Source organism: Liolophura sinensis, chromosome 9, assembly GCF_032854445.1.
Source record: "Liolophura sinensis isolate JHLJ2023 chromosome 9, CUHK_Ljap_v2, whole genome shotgun sequence".
In the NCBI taxonomy this organism is placed as follows: Eukaryota; Metazoa; Mollusca; class Polyplacophora; order Chitonida; family Chitonidae; genus Liolophura; species Liolophura sinensis.
In genome coordinates this window covers 13401736-13419052 of record NC_088303.1, presented here as the reverse complement: position 1 = coordinate 13419052, position 17317 = coordinate 13401736, and the positions used below count along the sequence as shown (strand labels likewise).

Below are 17317 nucleotides of genomic sequence, written 5' to 3'. Positions count from 1 at the left end.
CTGAACTGCACAGTTATAGAGGGGTGAGTGGGGTTAGGCCAAAAAAAAAAAAAAAGAGCAAACAAACTGAAATTAAATGATGTCTGTAAATATTAGGCCCTGTACAAGCTTGTCAATTAGCTGAATGCTATTGGTCATCTTCAATTCTCTTATTTTAGTGCTTTTAGTTCACTCTGAATTTATGATGAATTGAAACTTTTTATGCTATCTGTTTGTAGTTTATATTTTTTTTTCTTGTGAGGTGTGGTTTGGAACCTGTCTTCCTTACTACCCAGATAAAACATTGGATATATTAAATATCACTGATGAAACATGGGCTTCAATGAATTCTACTTTTTGTATGTTATGACAGTCTGTAATTTATCAGTCCATTGTTTTTGCACACTATCTACTACAAAAGCCAGCAGATCTGCCTGCCTGAATGATTTTGGCAAATTTTTGTAGGCTTGAAGCTAAACCATTACAAATATGATGATTTAAATGTGAAATTACGCCATAATTAGGGAAAATGTTCGGAAAGTCTTGATTCTTTCATGACTATATACCATGACATGTTGAAAGTATGTGTAAGTGTGGTAAGTTTCATAAAAAGTGTATAAAATGTAATTCATACACCAGAAAATGTACTTCACTGCACAAAGGATAGGCAGGTCTGCAAAACATGTAGTGCTTCTGCACCAAACGTAGTATTTCTGCACCAAACTTAGTACTTCTGCGCCAAGCAAGTGATATATGAAGTATTCAAGGGCAGACTACTCCTGTTGTCGAGACGATTTTTACGTGATCATATACGACATAAATGACCATTAATGGAGTTACTCAATGTGACAACAAATACGTCGGTATGTGCGAAAATCGGGAAACCAGCGGCCAACCGTTAATTAGACATGTCTGGCGACCACACCATCCAGACGCAAGTGCAGGATATTTAAGATTGGCAGGCTTGTACAGTTCAACAAGCCAGGCGATCACAAGTTGGGGAACATGTAATTTTCCAATCCTTTATGTAGACCTGTTGGGACGCTATTAATGTGGAGAAAGGACAAAAAACTTTGCCTGTAAATGGGGTTGTAGACTTGTCTGCGGTATTGTTAAGACTTGAGATTCCAGACTCGTCTGTCGTCTATGTGACCCCCGTCACATTTTCAAGTGAAAAAAAAAGCGTGACATGCAACTGCGTTAAATCTGTATAGGCGTCACACAACAGACATTCGTATATAACATAAGTGAAATAAATACATTTGTCAAAAACGACGATCTCTTATAGATTGCAAGTGTCCAGTAATAAGGAAACTGAAAGCCGGGGTTCGGAATCCCGAAGTCCACTTAACGTCACGAGCACGTGAACCCCTCCCCGGGTAAGTTTGTTGCACGAAGAGAATGGCTCTCGCTAGGTCCAAGAGTCACCATAACGAACAGGATGAACAAAGTCCACGGGTTCCAGATACGCATTCTTATTTATGTGGGTTAACAACCTTCGTCTGGTCGATTTCTGGATTTGTCAGATCTTATAGTTCCTAACAGTGTTGGCACTGCAAAGCTAATGGAGGTCACGAATGGTTTAATGGCGAGGGTCGGTTATTTAAAAGAGATAGATTTCATCAAAAGTGTGAATCAGTTGGTTAGCTCGCTAGCGCCGCGTAATGACCCAGGAGTCTCTCACAAATGCGGTCGCTGCGAGTTCAAGTCCAGATCATGCTGGCTTCCTCTTCGGCCGTACGTGGGAAGGTCTGCCAGCAACCTACGGATGGTGGTGGGTTTCCCCCGGGCTGTGCCCGGTTTCCACCCACCATAATGCTGGCCGCCGTCGTGTAAGTGAAATATTCTTGAGTACGGCGTAAAACACCAATCAAATAAATAAATAAATAAAAGTGTGAAAGCGAATAGCGAAACGTCATTATATGTCGGGGCCTCCGTGGCTCAGTCGGTTAGCGCGCTAGCGCAGCGTAGTGACCCAGAAGCCTCTCACCAATGCCGTCGCTGTGAGTTCAAGACCAGCTCATGCTGGCTTCCTCTCCGGCCATTGCTTCCTCTCCGGCCAGCAACCTGCGGATGGTCGTGGGTTTCCACCGGGCTCTGCCCGGTTTCCACCCACCCATAATGCTGGCCGCCGTCGTATAAGTGAAATATTCTTGAGTACGGCGTAAAACACCAATCAAAAAAAAAAAAAATCGTTATATGTCGAACGCAACAGTACAAACATGTTGGATATATACGGGTATACTGGACTTAGTTTACGCCCGAAGAATTTTTTTGTCCATGAAGATAGACCGACGCGGCAAATTTTTCTTCACAAGTTTCGACTCCTTAGAGTTCGACCATCAGAAATCCTCCCTGACCTGTTCTACAAAGTCGCAAAATGCGCCTGGCGAAATTTCAATGACAACATACAGTAAAGAGATACGTGACCATGACAAAGGTGCATTAAGCCGCGTTGCGACAGCTTTACAGAACGGGCCCCAGGAGTTTAACATGACCAACTCTTCCAAAGGCGAAATGTCCAAGAAAGGCAGTTGTATAGTCCAAGATACATATCGTATCGTGGATACAGTGGAGCCCACTTTGGTATGATGTATATTTATTAGCAGCTGTTTTGTAAAAATAATAAAAGATTTACATGCAGCAAGGAGAGTAATAGCAGAGCAGCGATGACTGGCAATACGGTCACACGTAAACAGTGGGATATGACCTTATCTCCGTTTACCTGGGGATTTACCACTATTCTAACTGTTCATGTATATGCTTAAATAGTAACAACAAGCTTCCAACACAATGGCTTAAGAAAAAATTCAGCGATGTTACTTGTATTTTAATAGTCGTCAGAGGTCTATAATTACCCAAAATGCTGTGTTGTTACATTTAACATGAAATAACATTAAAACAATGCAAAGGGACCGGGTCTCGGGGGAATGCTTTGTCCAACAGCAGAATCCCAGTTAATGCAGGAATACAATATAATTAAAGACTTGCAGCATAGAGATCAAACCAATTCAGCGACGACCGTGATATTTGGTAAATCGTCACGTGACCGATGAAATACTTGTATGCTGGAACTTTTTAGCGAAAAGCTCGATGCCCACAACGTACGACGAAATAAAACGTGCTGAATTCATATCCGCCACATCTCTCAGGTCTTGCGTAAGAAGGTCTGCCGCCAACGTGCGGATGATCGTAGCGTATTATTGACAGATTTTTCCACCAGTCTTAATTTATCTGACTCGATAAAAGCTTATAACAGGCCCAACTTACCCACAAAAGCAAAAATACTGTTGGACCGACCCTTTGTTTTAAGTAAGTTTTAAGTAAACCGGGTATACAAACACCACATTGGTATGGACGTCACACATATAGGTAAATCTTTACAGGTTTGTCTTAAACGTTTGCCTTGGAATAAATAATTCCATAATAAATACTAAATTCCAAAGTGATTAGACTATCGTGGACAATTTCACTAAGTTTCTTGGACGATTTGTCTTGCACTGCTTTGTTCTTGAACGATTTTGTTTTCCCCTGTAAGGAGTTCACGTGAGCTTTATTATATGAAATTTAAACTGCATCATCTTCCATTTAATAACTTAAACAATGAAACCGACACCCTACTTTTACTTTGGTCGCTTGGTGGGATAAATCTCTCTGTTACGACCTTGGCTTTTGACTCTTGATCAAACTACTTTAAGTTTTTTTAAATTGAGCGAGCTCTGACGTTGATTTGTGGTCGCCGGACAAAATTTTTGCCAAACCTAACGTCAGAACAATCTCGGACAACACAGGCCTGTAGCGATAGCTCAACCTGACCCGGAAGCTACAACTGGTGTCGGCAATGATGGGCTACAAACCGAAGGTGGCGACACAAATCTATCCGGACGATCGTATGTATGCCCTGTGTTAGGTTTGCCGTCACGACAAATGGCAGTGGTTTTCCCCGATTTCGTCCATCCACAATTACATGACAGGTTTGTTATAAAGCTGAGTGAAAGAACTGTTCAACGTTGTATTCAAGTAGCAATCCATAACTGTGGTCAGGTTTATGGGTGGAGGAAACCGGGTAGAACCCAGTGGAAGCACATATCTCCTTCACAATCCTTAGGGTACCTGACAAAATGCTGCCTGCCACAGAGCCGCCCGAACCAAGGATAACTGCCGCATTGGCACAGGCTACCTCGTTGGCCAAAGGTACGGAAAGGTCCGACAGAGTCATTACTTCCCATAGCCAGCGTGGGCTTTTAACTTTAAAACTGATAATTTACTGTATGTACCCTGTCGTGTATTTCACATAATTATAGGGGTCGCCAACCGTCCACTTTGTATTGATTTTTTTTTATCTCTTTCGGTTTCAAAAACTGAAATATTCGGATACACTCCCATACTCGTCACGATGAAGGTTTTAATGGCTGTCCACGTTTACACAACTGGAATGTTTGACAGCGCTTCCATACTCCCCACACTGCAGGTTTTAAAGGACTATCCAGGTTTTTTTAAATAACGGCAATATTCGTCCACGCTTGTCTAAGCATTCACACTTTAACAGGGTTTAACAACCAGAATATTCAAAGGCACACTTCTATACTTCTCAAACCACAGATTTCAACAATGCTCCTCACACAACTGCAGTCAAGTTTCGCTCACTTCCATACTCCTCAAAACCTGAGTGTATTGGTGAATGGCACTGTTCTATTTATTTTTCACTTACATGGCGTCATGCAGGTTTATACAAGTACACTCAGAAAATTAAAATGTTAATTTTAACAGAAAGTATGTTGCCTGAGTGATGCTGGAATTTATTGACGCTGAAGCAGATGATTCTGTTGAATATAACACACATATCTATTCAACATGAAGATTCCCTTAGACTAACAGGGTGACATGTTGAATATGACAGAGTATTGTGTGATAATAACAGAATACATTCTAGCATCACTCAGACAGGCAACCGAATTTCTGTTAAAATCAGCAGACTGATTTTTTAGTGTAGGTGGAGTAAACCGGAGCACCCAGGCTAAAGCTATATAGGTACCTGTTGACAATCCTTGACAAAACAGATAAGAGTACCAAGTGCCTCGTACTGCTGCAATGCACGAAATTACACCTACTTCACCAGTATGGTCACGAAAGCACGCAAAAGACTAACGATACCTCAATGTGGCTGTGGAGGCTAGGATGTCACGATCGAATCCGTTAGAATATGATTGACTTTGAATTTATCGCATATATCCTCATATTTCACTTTTATATAAATGAGAAATTTATGAATTCTGAACCAGCCCTTTTGGCATAAACGGCGTCATTTATTCTTCAGTTCAGGATGTAATACAACAAAGGAGGTATGGCAGATGTAATCTGCTGACCATATTTGTAGGCGTGTACATGTCCCGATAAACCATATTATTTACACTGGTATAAATATTACGAATTTATTATGGTAACATATGATGTTTATTGTCTTGTATTGTATACGGGAGTTAATCTAATGTTTCTTACAAGATAACATATACATACAGTGGTATATACGTGTATGTGAATAAATAATAGCCATTCTGGATAATTTTTCAATATTTGGTTGCGAGAACACTTGTATGTTATGCGTTTTATCGGTACAAAATTCGCAGGAGTTACGTCCCCTGATCCGTCGGATTTCATCTTTGTTCTTGTAAGGCCACTCCTCCTCAGTTGTTGGGGAGTGTCATTCATCACAGTGGTTGGAACAGCGTTGGCACCATATACGCTCTTGACATGAAGCATATGTAAATAAGAACAAGAAAATCTAGTTTGTCTGTAATTATACTGTCGCAGTCCTTTTATCACCAAACGTAGCCTCTGGATTATCTCTGAATGATGACCAACCCATACACATCAATAGCATACTAATATCGCTGAACAACGTCACCCTAAATTAGCACAGTGAATGATCTACCGTCTTCAGTATATCATAGAGTATCTCATGGCCTCTATCCTGATTTCATTTTGGGTTTGTGGATTTCTTTTGTGGGAGGGGTACCTTGGCTGAAATGAGAAAGAAAAAAAAATGTGAAGCTTTTATTAACATCCATCAAATGCTGACGTATGATCAAGAGTTTGTATAGATCGTGGGGTAAAGATGACTAGACCGCCGTTAATTTTAAGGTTCCACGTGGTTACCAAGGAGGCAAATTCTGGTTTATCAGTTGTATATAGCTAAATATATAGCTGAAGCAGGTAAATCTGGTCTAGCAACTATGAATAAAGTGATAATAATTACATAATATTTAATTAAAGTCCTATACATATGCAGCTGTTTAATTCCTTTAATATTAAGTTATAGTGTTCTCGTTGTGGGCCCACCAAATGAGGCTAATACACATAGGCATACCTTTTCCGGATGCTTTGTGAACGCTGATTGGTGGATTGGATTCCGCCTGCTGCCTCGCACTCCTCTCCTGATTTATGGCTTCAAACTTCTCCATAAACTCACAAATGGCAGTAAACAGCTGATTAGACGAGGTCTCCATGGGTTGACCAAAGCGGTGCTGACAAATGAAAAATCAAGCATCGTGAAAATTTGACACTTTTTAAGCCCAGTGCACACAGACAACCTTTGTTGTCGAAAACGAGATTCCTGATTCGGACAACAAAAAAATCCTCGAAATTTACTGGTGTGTGGATAACCACAATGATAATTCCTGAGTCTGCAACACTTGATCGAAAGATTCAGCTTCTTTAAGTTTGGGCAACAAAGAATCCAGAAACAAATGAGCCGGGCACAAGGTTTCACTCGTGTGTGGGCGTCTTGTGAGATCGTTGTTGTGTATATTTCAAGCACTCAACGTCTATGGAAATATCATGTGAGTACATAAAAATGGAGGCTGCTTTCGATGTGAGACAAATTTCAGGGGTCATATGACCCTGAAAGTATCATGTAATACAATCCTTGGTAACTATAAATGAGGCCATGGGATATGCCATGTTAAAGCAACTGAAAACACGATGTTGCGTCACTCGCACCCCATACTCACATGGCTGAAAGACAAAACAGGTTCGGATGACAGATTGGTTACAACCTGGCAGTGCTTTTGCTCAATGTGTGCTATTTAGCTTACATTGCAAATGCAATGTATCGGTTTTTCAACATCACAAAAATAAAAAGGTGTGCTTTTAAGACTTTATGTAGGGTATTTTATCGATGCATATATAAACTTGGTCTGGTGTTGTCTTTTTTTTTCAAGTCTCTTAACCATAGTTGTATTACCAGCAAACACTGAGTGTATAGTATAAAGATATAAAGTCTAGAGTACTTACCAGGACTGATATATAAGAGTGATGGAGCTGGTTGTGCAGCACCTGTAGTTGCTCTAATAGCCTGTCGTGATGTTTGGCAAATTTCTAAAAAGACAAACAATATTGTTGTTTACATTTGTTTCCTTTCTGCTCACTGGCATGACTTTTTCACAGAAGGTTATATATTATACTGGACACAAACGCCGTGATCTCTTTCATATTGCCCAGCTGTCTTGGCGTATTTAATGGGATTGGCAGATTTCTCAAATATTCGTGTGATGCATGAAAGACTACTCACCTGGGATTATAATGGTACATGTAAGTATCCCGTTACTCACCTGGGATTATAACGGTACATGTAAGTATCCCGTTACTCACCTGGGATTATAACGGTACATGTATGTATTCATACTCACCAGCAAGGGAGATATATGCAGACTGACGGTAAATAAAAAAACTCACCTCGGCTTCATCCAGGAAATGAGCTTCATAAGATGCCGGATGTATAAGCCCCGCCCTTAACGACCTGATCGTCTTTCGAATTAAAGTCAGCTGGTTTTTTAACACTGAAAGTGTAGAACACGAGTGTTACTTTAATCAGTTAACCTTATACAATGGAAGACATGGTAATACGTATTTGTATAAACTTATATAATTGCTTGCTTGCTTGGTTATTGTTAATGTCTATTCCAACAGCATTTCAATAGGGGAATTTCAAGTTCGAACTCTTTTATCGATGAAGGTAGAAAAGGCCCAACTGTGTCATGTGGAAAGTCAAACACGTCAGGCAACTATTTTGGATCATATTTTCTATAACATGGGTGTCTGAGAAAGGTGTCATAAATGTAATTTAGAATAGAGGAATGATAGAGAAAATTGTGAATCTGAACCTGTGTGAACTTGAGAAGTTCCTAATGAAAAGAGGTGTCATTTGTGCCTCTGGAAAAAGGACGAGACAGATGACATCTAATTTAATGTCAACAAAGGTTGCCAAACATTTTTCACAAGTCACATGATACAGTTGGGCTGTTTTTACCTTTGAGTTCCAACTCGAAACTCCCCTAATATTACGACAGTGCCGCTGTATATCGATCATAATTATATATACGAAAATGAAATATTACTTTATATGTACCTTCGATTTCCACTTCCAGCGCTTTGGTGGAGGATTCTGAACATTTGTGAATGTCTGGGATTTCTCTTTGGAAGTTGAGCAGTTCCGGTTCCACGGCTGCCAGCTGATCCACCAAGTAATGTAGTAAGGAGTAGTCCCTGTCTTTACCCCGGGTGTCCGCCAGCTGAGACAGTGACAAAATCATTCAGGTGATTACCGCTTTATTAAGAGAAGTTATTGTTAAATTCAGCTTTAATGTTTTATTAATACACCGTGGATGTCAGGCTCCGAGCACTCAAAAAAGGACCATGCCAGGAATAAGTAAACGTACATACCGTAACACACTACATCAGAAATGTATCCATCACGTTTCCTTCTGACTTGTTTCAACGTATAAAATTTATAAGATGTTCAGAATCTGAACTCCTTTTATATAGTACATATATTTTCAAGAAAATGGTAATTAATTTAACTCTTTTCATATGGTCCATTATTCTGTATAAGCCGTTGGACTAGGGCGGTGACTCACTGAATTGAGCGCCGCAAGGTGGAACCCCTTAACTTCAAGTCCGCTGGGTGAGCTACTGTTCAAATAATTGCCCAGACACAGAATGTACTGCAGAACTCGAGCAAACTTCTGAGAGGTGTTCAACTGGTTACAAGTCCGCGTCATCTGCTCGACTGTCTGTGAGAAGAGACGATGGAATGGGCTTAAATATAGGTTTCCAAGTTTCTACATGTAACAAGCTATGGATGAATGAATGATGGTTAATGCGACATCGGCAGCATTTGAGGTACATCATAGCGATGTAGGTGGAGACAGCGTGAACTAAACACATATACTTATGTTCATTACACTGACATTTGTGCCTATTGGGGTACGTTTTCCCGCGCAATGGCGATTTGGTTCCAAGCTAACTTGACTATTGCTCTCTTGTAACGAATGAGTACTATTTTACCAGTTAGGCTGGAAAAGTTGCTCATTACAGGATTAACTAAACTAAACACGACTTCTTCTCTCTTTATTGTTGCCATAGGGCAATGGTATTACAGAGAACAGTAACGAAAAAAATATGGTGTATTACACAAGAGAAAAGAATATTTAACCTATTTCCAAACATGTAACTCTGATTTGAGTGGCACAGTCACGGGAGTTATAATGCGAAACGCTTTCTAATGTTAGTGGCACAGTCACCGGAGTTACAATGCAAAAGGCTTCTAATGTGTCGTAGTCGTCGAAAAAGCATATTTTACGCGGGAGGTAAAAAGCAACGCACGCTTCCACAACTGTCACGGGTAGTTGTATATTTTATTCGAATACTTACCGCAAAGAAAAATCCCACCGACAAGCTCTCATTTTCGCGTTATGTTCTTTTTTTCTGGAAGTTTTCACACTTTTTTTTATTCCAGCTCTTCTGCATAGCTACCACAATAGAGTTCATATTAGGCAAGGTTACAACTCTTCTGTGAGGAGACGGGAGCAAAATATCTTGCAAAACATTAGAAATCATTTTAACACGACGATGACCTGGAAACTATATTTAACCACGGTGCATGAACTGTGCAATCCCTGATTCTTCATCCACGAAAATGGCAGTTTACAACTTTAGTACTTACTGGTTCCAAACAATGGAGCTGATGTGGAAACTCCCAAAGCAGTTGCGTCAGATCTAATCGGTTCTCCAATTCTGGGATTTTACACAGTTCCATCATAAACTGGTCGACCTCACCCAGCTTGGATTTGTTGCCAGAATAATTATTGTACATTTCACAATCTTCCACAGTGGGCTGGAATCTGTAGAATGAACAACAATTAATAGCATTCCACCAGACTATGTTTGCGAGGAGTTAGTTTCAATTTCCCTTTTTTTTTTCATGGTGACTTGACGGATTAACAATGACATCCTTAAAGGGATACAGAATCGTCATTCATGGCTGCAGTGTCGGACAGGTGAGCCAATCTTGTCAGATTAACAAGGACATCCGTAAAGCGATACAGAATCGTCATTGATGACTGCAGTGTCGGACAGGTAAGCCAATCTTGACAGATTAACAGTGACATGCGTAAAGGGATACAGAATCGTCACTGATGACTGCAGTGTCGAACAGATAAGCCAATACACACTCATTTTTAAGTATATACATGAACCGTCGGTGTAAAACCCTCACTGATTTGTACTAACAAGAGGCCGGATTTGGCTGATAATGCGTGCCACGATTTGTCACTGTCACACTGTCGTCACTGCTCTGGTTTTACTCTCTATGTTGTCGTCCTTAATAGTGTACTTATGTACCAGGATTTTGCTCGTCGACTAAGAATCTGCGAGGCCTGCCCCCTTGCCATTGTTTTATTATGATTTGTATATGTGATGGCAACTCATAATTTTGATTAAGTCTAGATCATTGACGTTTAATGAATAAACGTCAATGCATTTTTCATACCTAATTCATACCTAATAACTAGAAGGCCAACAGTACTAATATATGTAGACACACCCAATGATGATTCTTCGGTTTAGGGTGGGGGGAGCACTTTGATGGCATGGACTCGCCTTGCTACAAGAACACACAGTACTAGTATATGTACACACACCCAATGATTAGTCGTTATCATATGATTGGAAATTGTTAAGTACGACGTACAACCTTAAGCATACATACATACATACAGTACACTCATATTTGATGTCCACTCAGTCTGCCTCCAGTGTAGGTCAGCTGATGTTCAGTATGCAGTACTCACCTCCTAATAGTAGCCACTTGCTCCACGCTAAGAGCCGAGTCCTCTTCATTCACCTGAGACAAACTCTGAATCAACGCCCGTCCCCTCGTCTTCAGTCCCTTCAGGAATATGCCCAGGTTATATGCCCTTTTACCACCGACTAGGGTTTGTTGGCTAGTTGTTGGAGCTAAAATCGAGGTAATGAATGCTCAAAATAAACTATACGAAATACCCATGCCATGTACGCAACCACTTCCCTTTGCTTTGTACCTGCCAAAACTGACGCCTGTACACGTCCTTAAAACACTTCTCGAATTCAACAGCAAAACGTCTCAGGTGCAATGCAAAAAGGTAAAGCGTTCTACATCAGTAATTTACGAACAGGTATAACTATTAGACAGAACGTACAAGACGCCTTCCCCTCCTCTTAAATAAAAACAGGGCAAATGTCAATATGTTGCAGTAACATGAAAGAAATTTCGGAGGAACAAAATGTGAAAATTGGTTTGTTCCCTGATATGTAAATTCGCCTTCACAGTTAACATTCATGAGTATGTTATTATCTTTTTAAAGCATGCTGACCATCAGTGTGAGCTGATAATGACTTAAGCTTCTCCACCCTCCCATGCTCAAAGAGATCAGATAAAATGGCATGTCTGCTGGTAAATATATGCGTTCAGATAATACTGACGACCCTACCACCCCACCAATGACCATGACCATCGGGGCCGACTACCACAAAACTGTCGTACGTTACATTAACTTTCAAAGTCACTTACAATGTTAGTTAAAATCAACATTTGGAACCCGTCCCCGACTTTAGGTTGACTGTGCGTTTAGGACACATCCTCTATATACCTGTGGTTCCAGATAGCTGTCTGTTCGGTCCCAGTGAAAACTGATCTTCCAAGACAGATAAGTTCAACTTCTTCCGCAGTTCGTCAGGGCGTGAATGTTGCCAGATGGATTTTTCTACCTGGAAGATGGGACAGAGAAATATATTTGCATTTCATCAGAAACCTATGCCGGACATCAAAGTATACATCTGTACAATTAATTAATTTTAATCACTTATGGGGCGAGACAATACATTTATGAAACAAAATCACAGTTAAAAATTTCATCCATGTTTTCTATGACTGTGTCGTCAACACCAATATGCAATATCAGTCTGACACTTCATTAAGACATTCTGGCTTTGTCACCTTCATGAAAGTTTCATGAACATTATTTGAGATAAAATGCTAACATGTTGCATCAAGACAAATTCTAGGTACTACTGTTGCCCCCCCAAAAATTAATCTGTATCGACAATATGCTAATTTGATTCAATAAAAATTGTAGAAAAATTGTTATTTTCATGAACAACTCATTAAGACATTTCCACAATATCTAATTACCTGATTCGGGGGGACAGCCTTCCAGAAAATGTGTTTTAGCTTTATTCTGTTGGAGCAATCTCTGGTTAGAGGCATGGGCGGAGGGGCGGGAGGAGGGGGCATTGGCGGGGATACAGGGGGCACCGGGATAGGCAGCGTTGTGACCACATTGGTATCGGGTTGCCAAGAGATGTCTTTGCCGCCATGACTTATAACAAACCCAGGGGCTGCCAAAGAGTCGTTCTTTGGGGCAGGGGCCTGGATGGTAGGGTCTGCTTGGATGATTTTCCGGGCGTATGGAGGATCTTTGAAAGTGTTGGGACAAGCTGTGGGAGGCTGGATACTAATCTCGTTGCCGTAAATATGTTCATCCGTGCCTTGGATGTCTCCTGGAATGTCTTCGACTGAAATGGCATCGGCCAACAGACCGAGAACCTCTGCTTCTTGATGGGCATAGGGCGTAGGGATGCTGTTATAAAACACCTCTTCGTCTTCAAACTCGCCGCTATCGTCATCACTGGACGTCCCAATCGCCTCATCACGGGGGCACTCAGGAGTCTCGTACACATTCGCGTTCACAAGACTGTCCCGGCTTATCGTAGGACTTTCTGTGTAACTGGCTGTCGATCTGCCCGTGGAGTAGCCAATACTTCCTGACGAAGAGGCCTGACCGGAAGGGCTGGTTGGTGACGTGAACTGACCCTCTCCAATTACCACCCGTTTTCTGCATAAAGATAAATCGTAGAAAACTTCAGTATTTTGCATGTTTCTCAAGCGAGCAGGCCTCACTGATTAATCCCGTAAAATACCTAAATGTTAACAATGCCTCAGTGGAGAAAATTTGCCACCTGAAGTAATTCTGGCTAAAGCTGTGTAGTGCGTAGTATTTTGTTCCGTTATGCTTTTGCGATAACGATTGTGGGAAAACCAATAACCTAGTTTACTGATGTATTGCAAAGAATATGGCAGCAACTCCAGCTTGGACAGCAGTCACCAATGCGTTGGAAGAGGCACCCCATTAATTCACAGACAAGTCAATGAACAAAATTAAGTTGATCCCAAACCAAATGTCCATGCTTGGGAGTTCGGAAAGCTACACTTGAACAGCCATAGCATCCTTTCACGATACTGTCATCCTGACATCTTAACTAGAAGCAGTAAACTTCTTGTACTTTCAACTGTTGTAAAGATATGTGAGTAAATCTAATGTTTTTCTTTAATATACTTCCTCACAATTCGGTAGGTATGACACTTCAGATATATGGTGCTTGTTGCGAGGACGTTTTGATTTTAGTTACTTACCTTGCAGGAGTTTGTTCACCTGCCGCTTGGTTGCTCCGTAAACTTAACTGGAAGTCAAAAGCATAAACATTTTTGAAACTGTTTGGTACTGTATAAAGGAGTCAAAGTCAATCTCTCATCTAATTTAAGTCTTGATATAGTTTGTTTCATAACTACGTGAAGACCACGCTTGTAAATAATGATTTATTTATTTATTTTGATTGGTGTTTTACACCGTACTCAAGAATATTTCACTTATACGTCGGCGGCCAGCATTATGGTGGGAGGAAACCGGGCACAGCCCCGGGCAAACCCACGACCATTGCAAATATTGAAGTGGACTCCTTAATGCTCGTCTGTCAGAGATATATGATTATCATCAAGGCTCTTCCAAAATGTGGCACAAACAGACTACTTACTTTCTGAATCTGATCCTTTGTTAGCTTGAGAGTACTTCGCCTGGTAATACACGCTTTCTTAAACGCCTAGAGTTAACAAAAAGAAAAAAAAGACTTGGAATTGGCAGCAAAGTGGGCGAGCGTAGCTGGACGTGTAGCCATATTTTGCTTTGAATCTTAGACTAAAAGGATTAAAATATTTTGTAATGTACTGCCTGAACATTTACTCGCGTTAACCATTCTTGACTAAAGTAATTCGGACCAAAGCTGTCTCGTGTGTTGTTCATTCCTGCCTTTGTGATGACGATTAATGGACAAACTGGTGACGTAGTACACATGTATTACAGGAGAAGAACGGTCAATTTTTGTAACTAAGTTGCCATTATGAGGGAAAATTTACTAGTATATTCATTACCAATCAATGAGGTCATCAGGACCCTTCTCACCTTGAGCCAATCATTACGCTCTTGTTTAATGGCGCTGCTATCCTTATGGCCGTCCGAGCAGACGCGAAAACTGAAATCAAACAGATTTCTCCTTAGAATATTTATGTCGTCCAGCTAGGTATGTAATACTTGTATCATAATGTAATGATGAAAGGATTGACCACATGTTTGCTTTTAGGCTTGTTGAAGGAAATTAAGAGAGAGATTTTTCTATAACGGTGTCTACCGAAAAATAAAGGAGAAACAAACCTACACTCTAAAAAATAATCTGTTAAATTTAACATAAAGACTGTTGTCTGAGTGATGCTAGAATGCTAGATTATTTTGTTAAATATAACACACATATTCTATTAATTCAACACAAATATTCTTATATTTACAGGATATATTGTTGAATATTACAGAATATTATTTGAGTGTAAGCGGATGAAATCGACATATGTCGCTATTTGGAATAAACATGGTTCATATATCCTATTATAACGTGTATATGGGCCTTGAAAGTTAACTAAGCATTTGGTTTGTGTCGTTAACTCTTACCAGAATATCCTTGTGTCAGGGGCTCTCATTTGTATAACCAGTCCATCGTTTCCTCTGGCCTTGAATTTAGCATTACCTTCCCACAATCTCACAACGTTTATGGCAACCTGTCGGCAATACACTTGGAAAGTACACAAAGTGTCAAATCTCGGCCTTGAAAAATTTGAGACCACATTACGAATCTCGAATCCCTTCGCAGAGTTACTGGACTGAGAACTGTTCGTAACATCCTGGTGTGACTAGTACAGGGTTTATAGAACTGCGTGTAGCACCCTGTTGTGGTTAGTTCAGGGTTTATAGAACTGCGTGTAACACCCTGTTGTGGCGAGTACAGGGTTTATAGAACTGCGTGTAACAATGGAATTCCGTTTTCTCATTTGGATTAAATTCTCATGGATCCTTGTTACATTAGAGAAATTTCGATGAGAAGACCCATTTGCAACTGCTCTAGCGAGTGGTCTTATATACAGAGTGTATTCAAATATATACTAGTGACCTTTGCCTATCACAGAATACATGTAAATTAAAACTATCACTGGTATTCTCAAAATATAATCTTTTAAATTGAAGAGAAAGTCTGCTGTTTGAGTGATGTTAGAATGTATTACGTTGATCCAGCAGATTATTCTGTTAAATATAGCACGTCTATTCTATTAATTCAACCTAAAGATTGTATCAGACTAACAAGATATATACATGTATGTTGAATATGACATATTGTTATGTTATGATAACGGAATACATTCTATCATCATTCAAACAACAGACGTTCTCTTAAAATTATCAGAATTTTTCTTTATGTCTAACATTAATACTCATAATATGATTACCTATCAGTAGAATTGGTCGCGCAAAATTGTTTAGGTCAATGGGTTGGAAAAAGGATAAAAGAACGTTTAACACAAACTGGTTTATTCAGAAGGGTTATTTCTAGTCCACCTGAACAAAAACTTTCACGGTTATTGAACGTCTCATAAGAGGTACACACGATATAGAGTTGCTCAATTAGATACTGGAATGCTGATGGCTATGAGTAGTGTGACTTTACTCGCTGTCTTCTTCCACATCTACTGATTACCATGCTTCAGTGGTTATATCCTTACATCCTCAGGGCATGGTATGATACCATCTTTTTGTTTCTTTTTCTCACCTCTGTTGATGAATATTTATCCTTACTCACTTACAAGAGCCGTACTAAACATTGGATCATTTCAGGGAGAAAATGCAATAAAACGATACCATGTAGCTCCATATACGGTACAACACCTTATGTGCAATTTACTACATAAGTTACTGCGGAAATACAAGAGCAAGACTTTTGGTTTATGAGTTGCATTAATCATATATACTCTAGTGTCCAGAATCCATTTCCCAGTGGATTTTGCTGTGAATTTTTATAGTTTCTCAAAGCCAGAACTAAAGACGTAGGTGCAAAGATTAGAAAGCTCTTCCATTTCACTCGATTTTCACTACAGAATATCAATGGGGGAAGGTGGATGGGGGGAGGTAATCAAACGAAATCATGATGGGGGTTATTGAAATAACAGTTCTTAAGTTTTAAGTATGGTTTTAACAGGTTGAAATATTGTTCTCTTTTGCAAAAATAATGATTAAACACATGTTGATTTGGTTTCATCTACTTTTGTTTTTATTCAACTATTTCTTATTCTTTTTTCCTATATCACATTAACCCCGATCTGGTTTATACGACTGGAATATTTGAACTCCTGATTTTTGGTCATGTGAACGCATATTAAAAAGGGTATTAAGTATACATACGGCATCTCCAGCTCTGTAAAAACAGAACTCCCCCGTCTGAATTTTAACCATTCGTCTGAAAGTGAGAATAAAAACTAAATCATTTCATATTTTGGGATTTTTACGCATGTGGTACCGGCAACTTCAAAACGCACGACTGCCATTTAACCCATCTGTATGTAGTTCAAACACAGATGATCCGTGAGGCGATAACGGATCTTTCGTGATGGTCTACTAACCTGGAGACGTGCCGGGTGTGGTACCAGCATGCTGATGCTGTGATAACAGTCTACAGAGAGTAATACTCATAAATCACGCACCATGAACAGACATTTACTTAAAAAACAACAACTCATTTCCTTCAAACTCCAAAAGCAAATTAACCCAGGTAGCAACGCTAACATGCGCTTTTATTCATACAGCAATAA

General features: G+C 39.9%; 1 protein-coding gene across 1 annotated transcript in view; it reads right to left on the bottom strand.

Annotated features, from left to right (window-relative positions):
- Nucleotides 1-5118: 5118 nt before the first annotated feature.
- Nucleotides 5119-17317, bottom strand: part of LOC135475161 (uncharacterized) — a 33401-nt gene continuing 21202 nt past the window's right edge. The window contains exons 6-20 of the mRNA XM_064754945.1: nucleotides 16911-16965; nucleotides 15132-15238; nucleotides 14592-14661; nucleotides 14167-14232; nucleotides 13769-13815; nucleotides 12488-13190; nucleotides 11946-12063; nucleotides 11109-11274; nucleotides 9983-10160; nucleotides 8895-9050; nucleotides 8387-8549; nucleotides 7714-7817; nucleotides 7273-7356; nucleotides 6347-6503; nucleotides 5119-6000 (exon numbers count right to left, since the gene is read on the bottom strand). Of these exons, the coding sequence (XP_064611015.1) occupies nucleotides 5957-6000; nucleotides 6347-6503; nucleotides 7273-7356; nucleotides 7714-7817; nucleotides 8387-8549; nucleotides 8895-9050; nucleotides 9983-10160; nucleotides 11109-11274; nucleotides 11946-12063; nucleotides 12488-13190; nucleotides 13769-13815; nucleotides 14167-14232; nucleotides 14592-14661; nucleotides 15132-15238; nucleotides 16911-16965 (2218 nt within the window). The 3' untranslated portion in view covers nucleotides 5119-5956. The remainder of the gene's footprint in view (nucleotides 6001-6346; nucleotides 6504-7272; nucleotides 7357-7713; nucleotides 7818-8386; nucleotides 8550-8894; nucleotides 9051-9982; nucleotides 10161-11108; nucleotides 11275-11945; nucleotides 12064-12487; nucleotides 13191-13768; nucleotides 13816-14166; nucleotides 14233-14591; nucleotides 14662-15131; nucleotides 15239-16910; nucleotides 16966-17317) is intronic.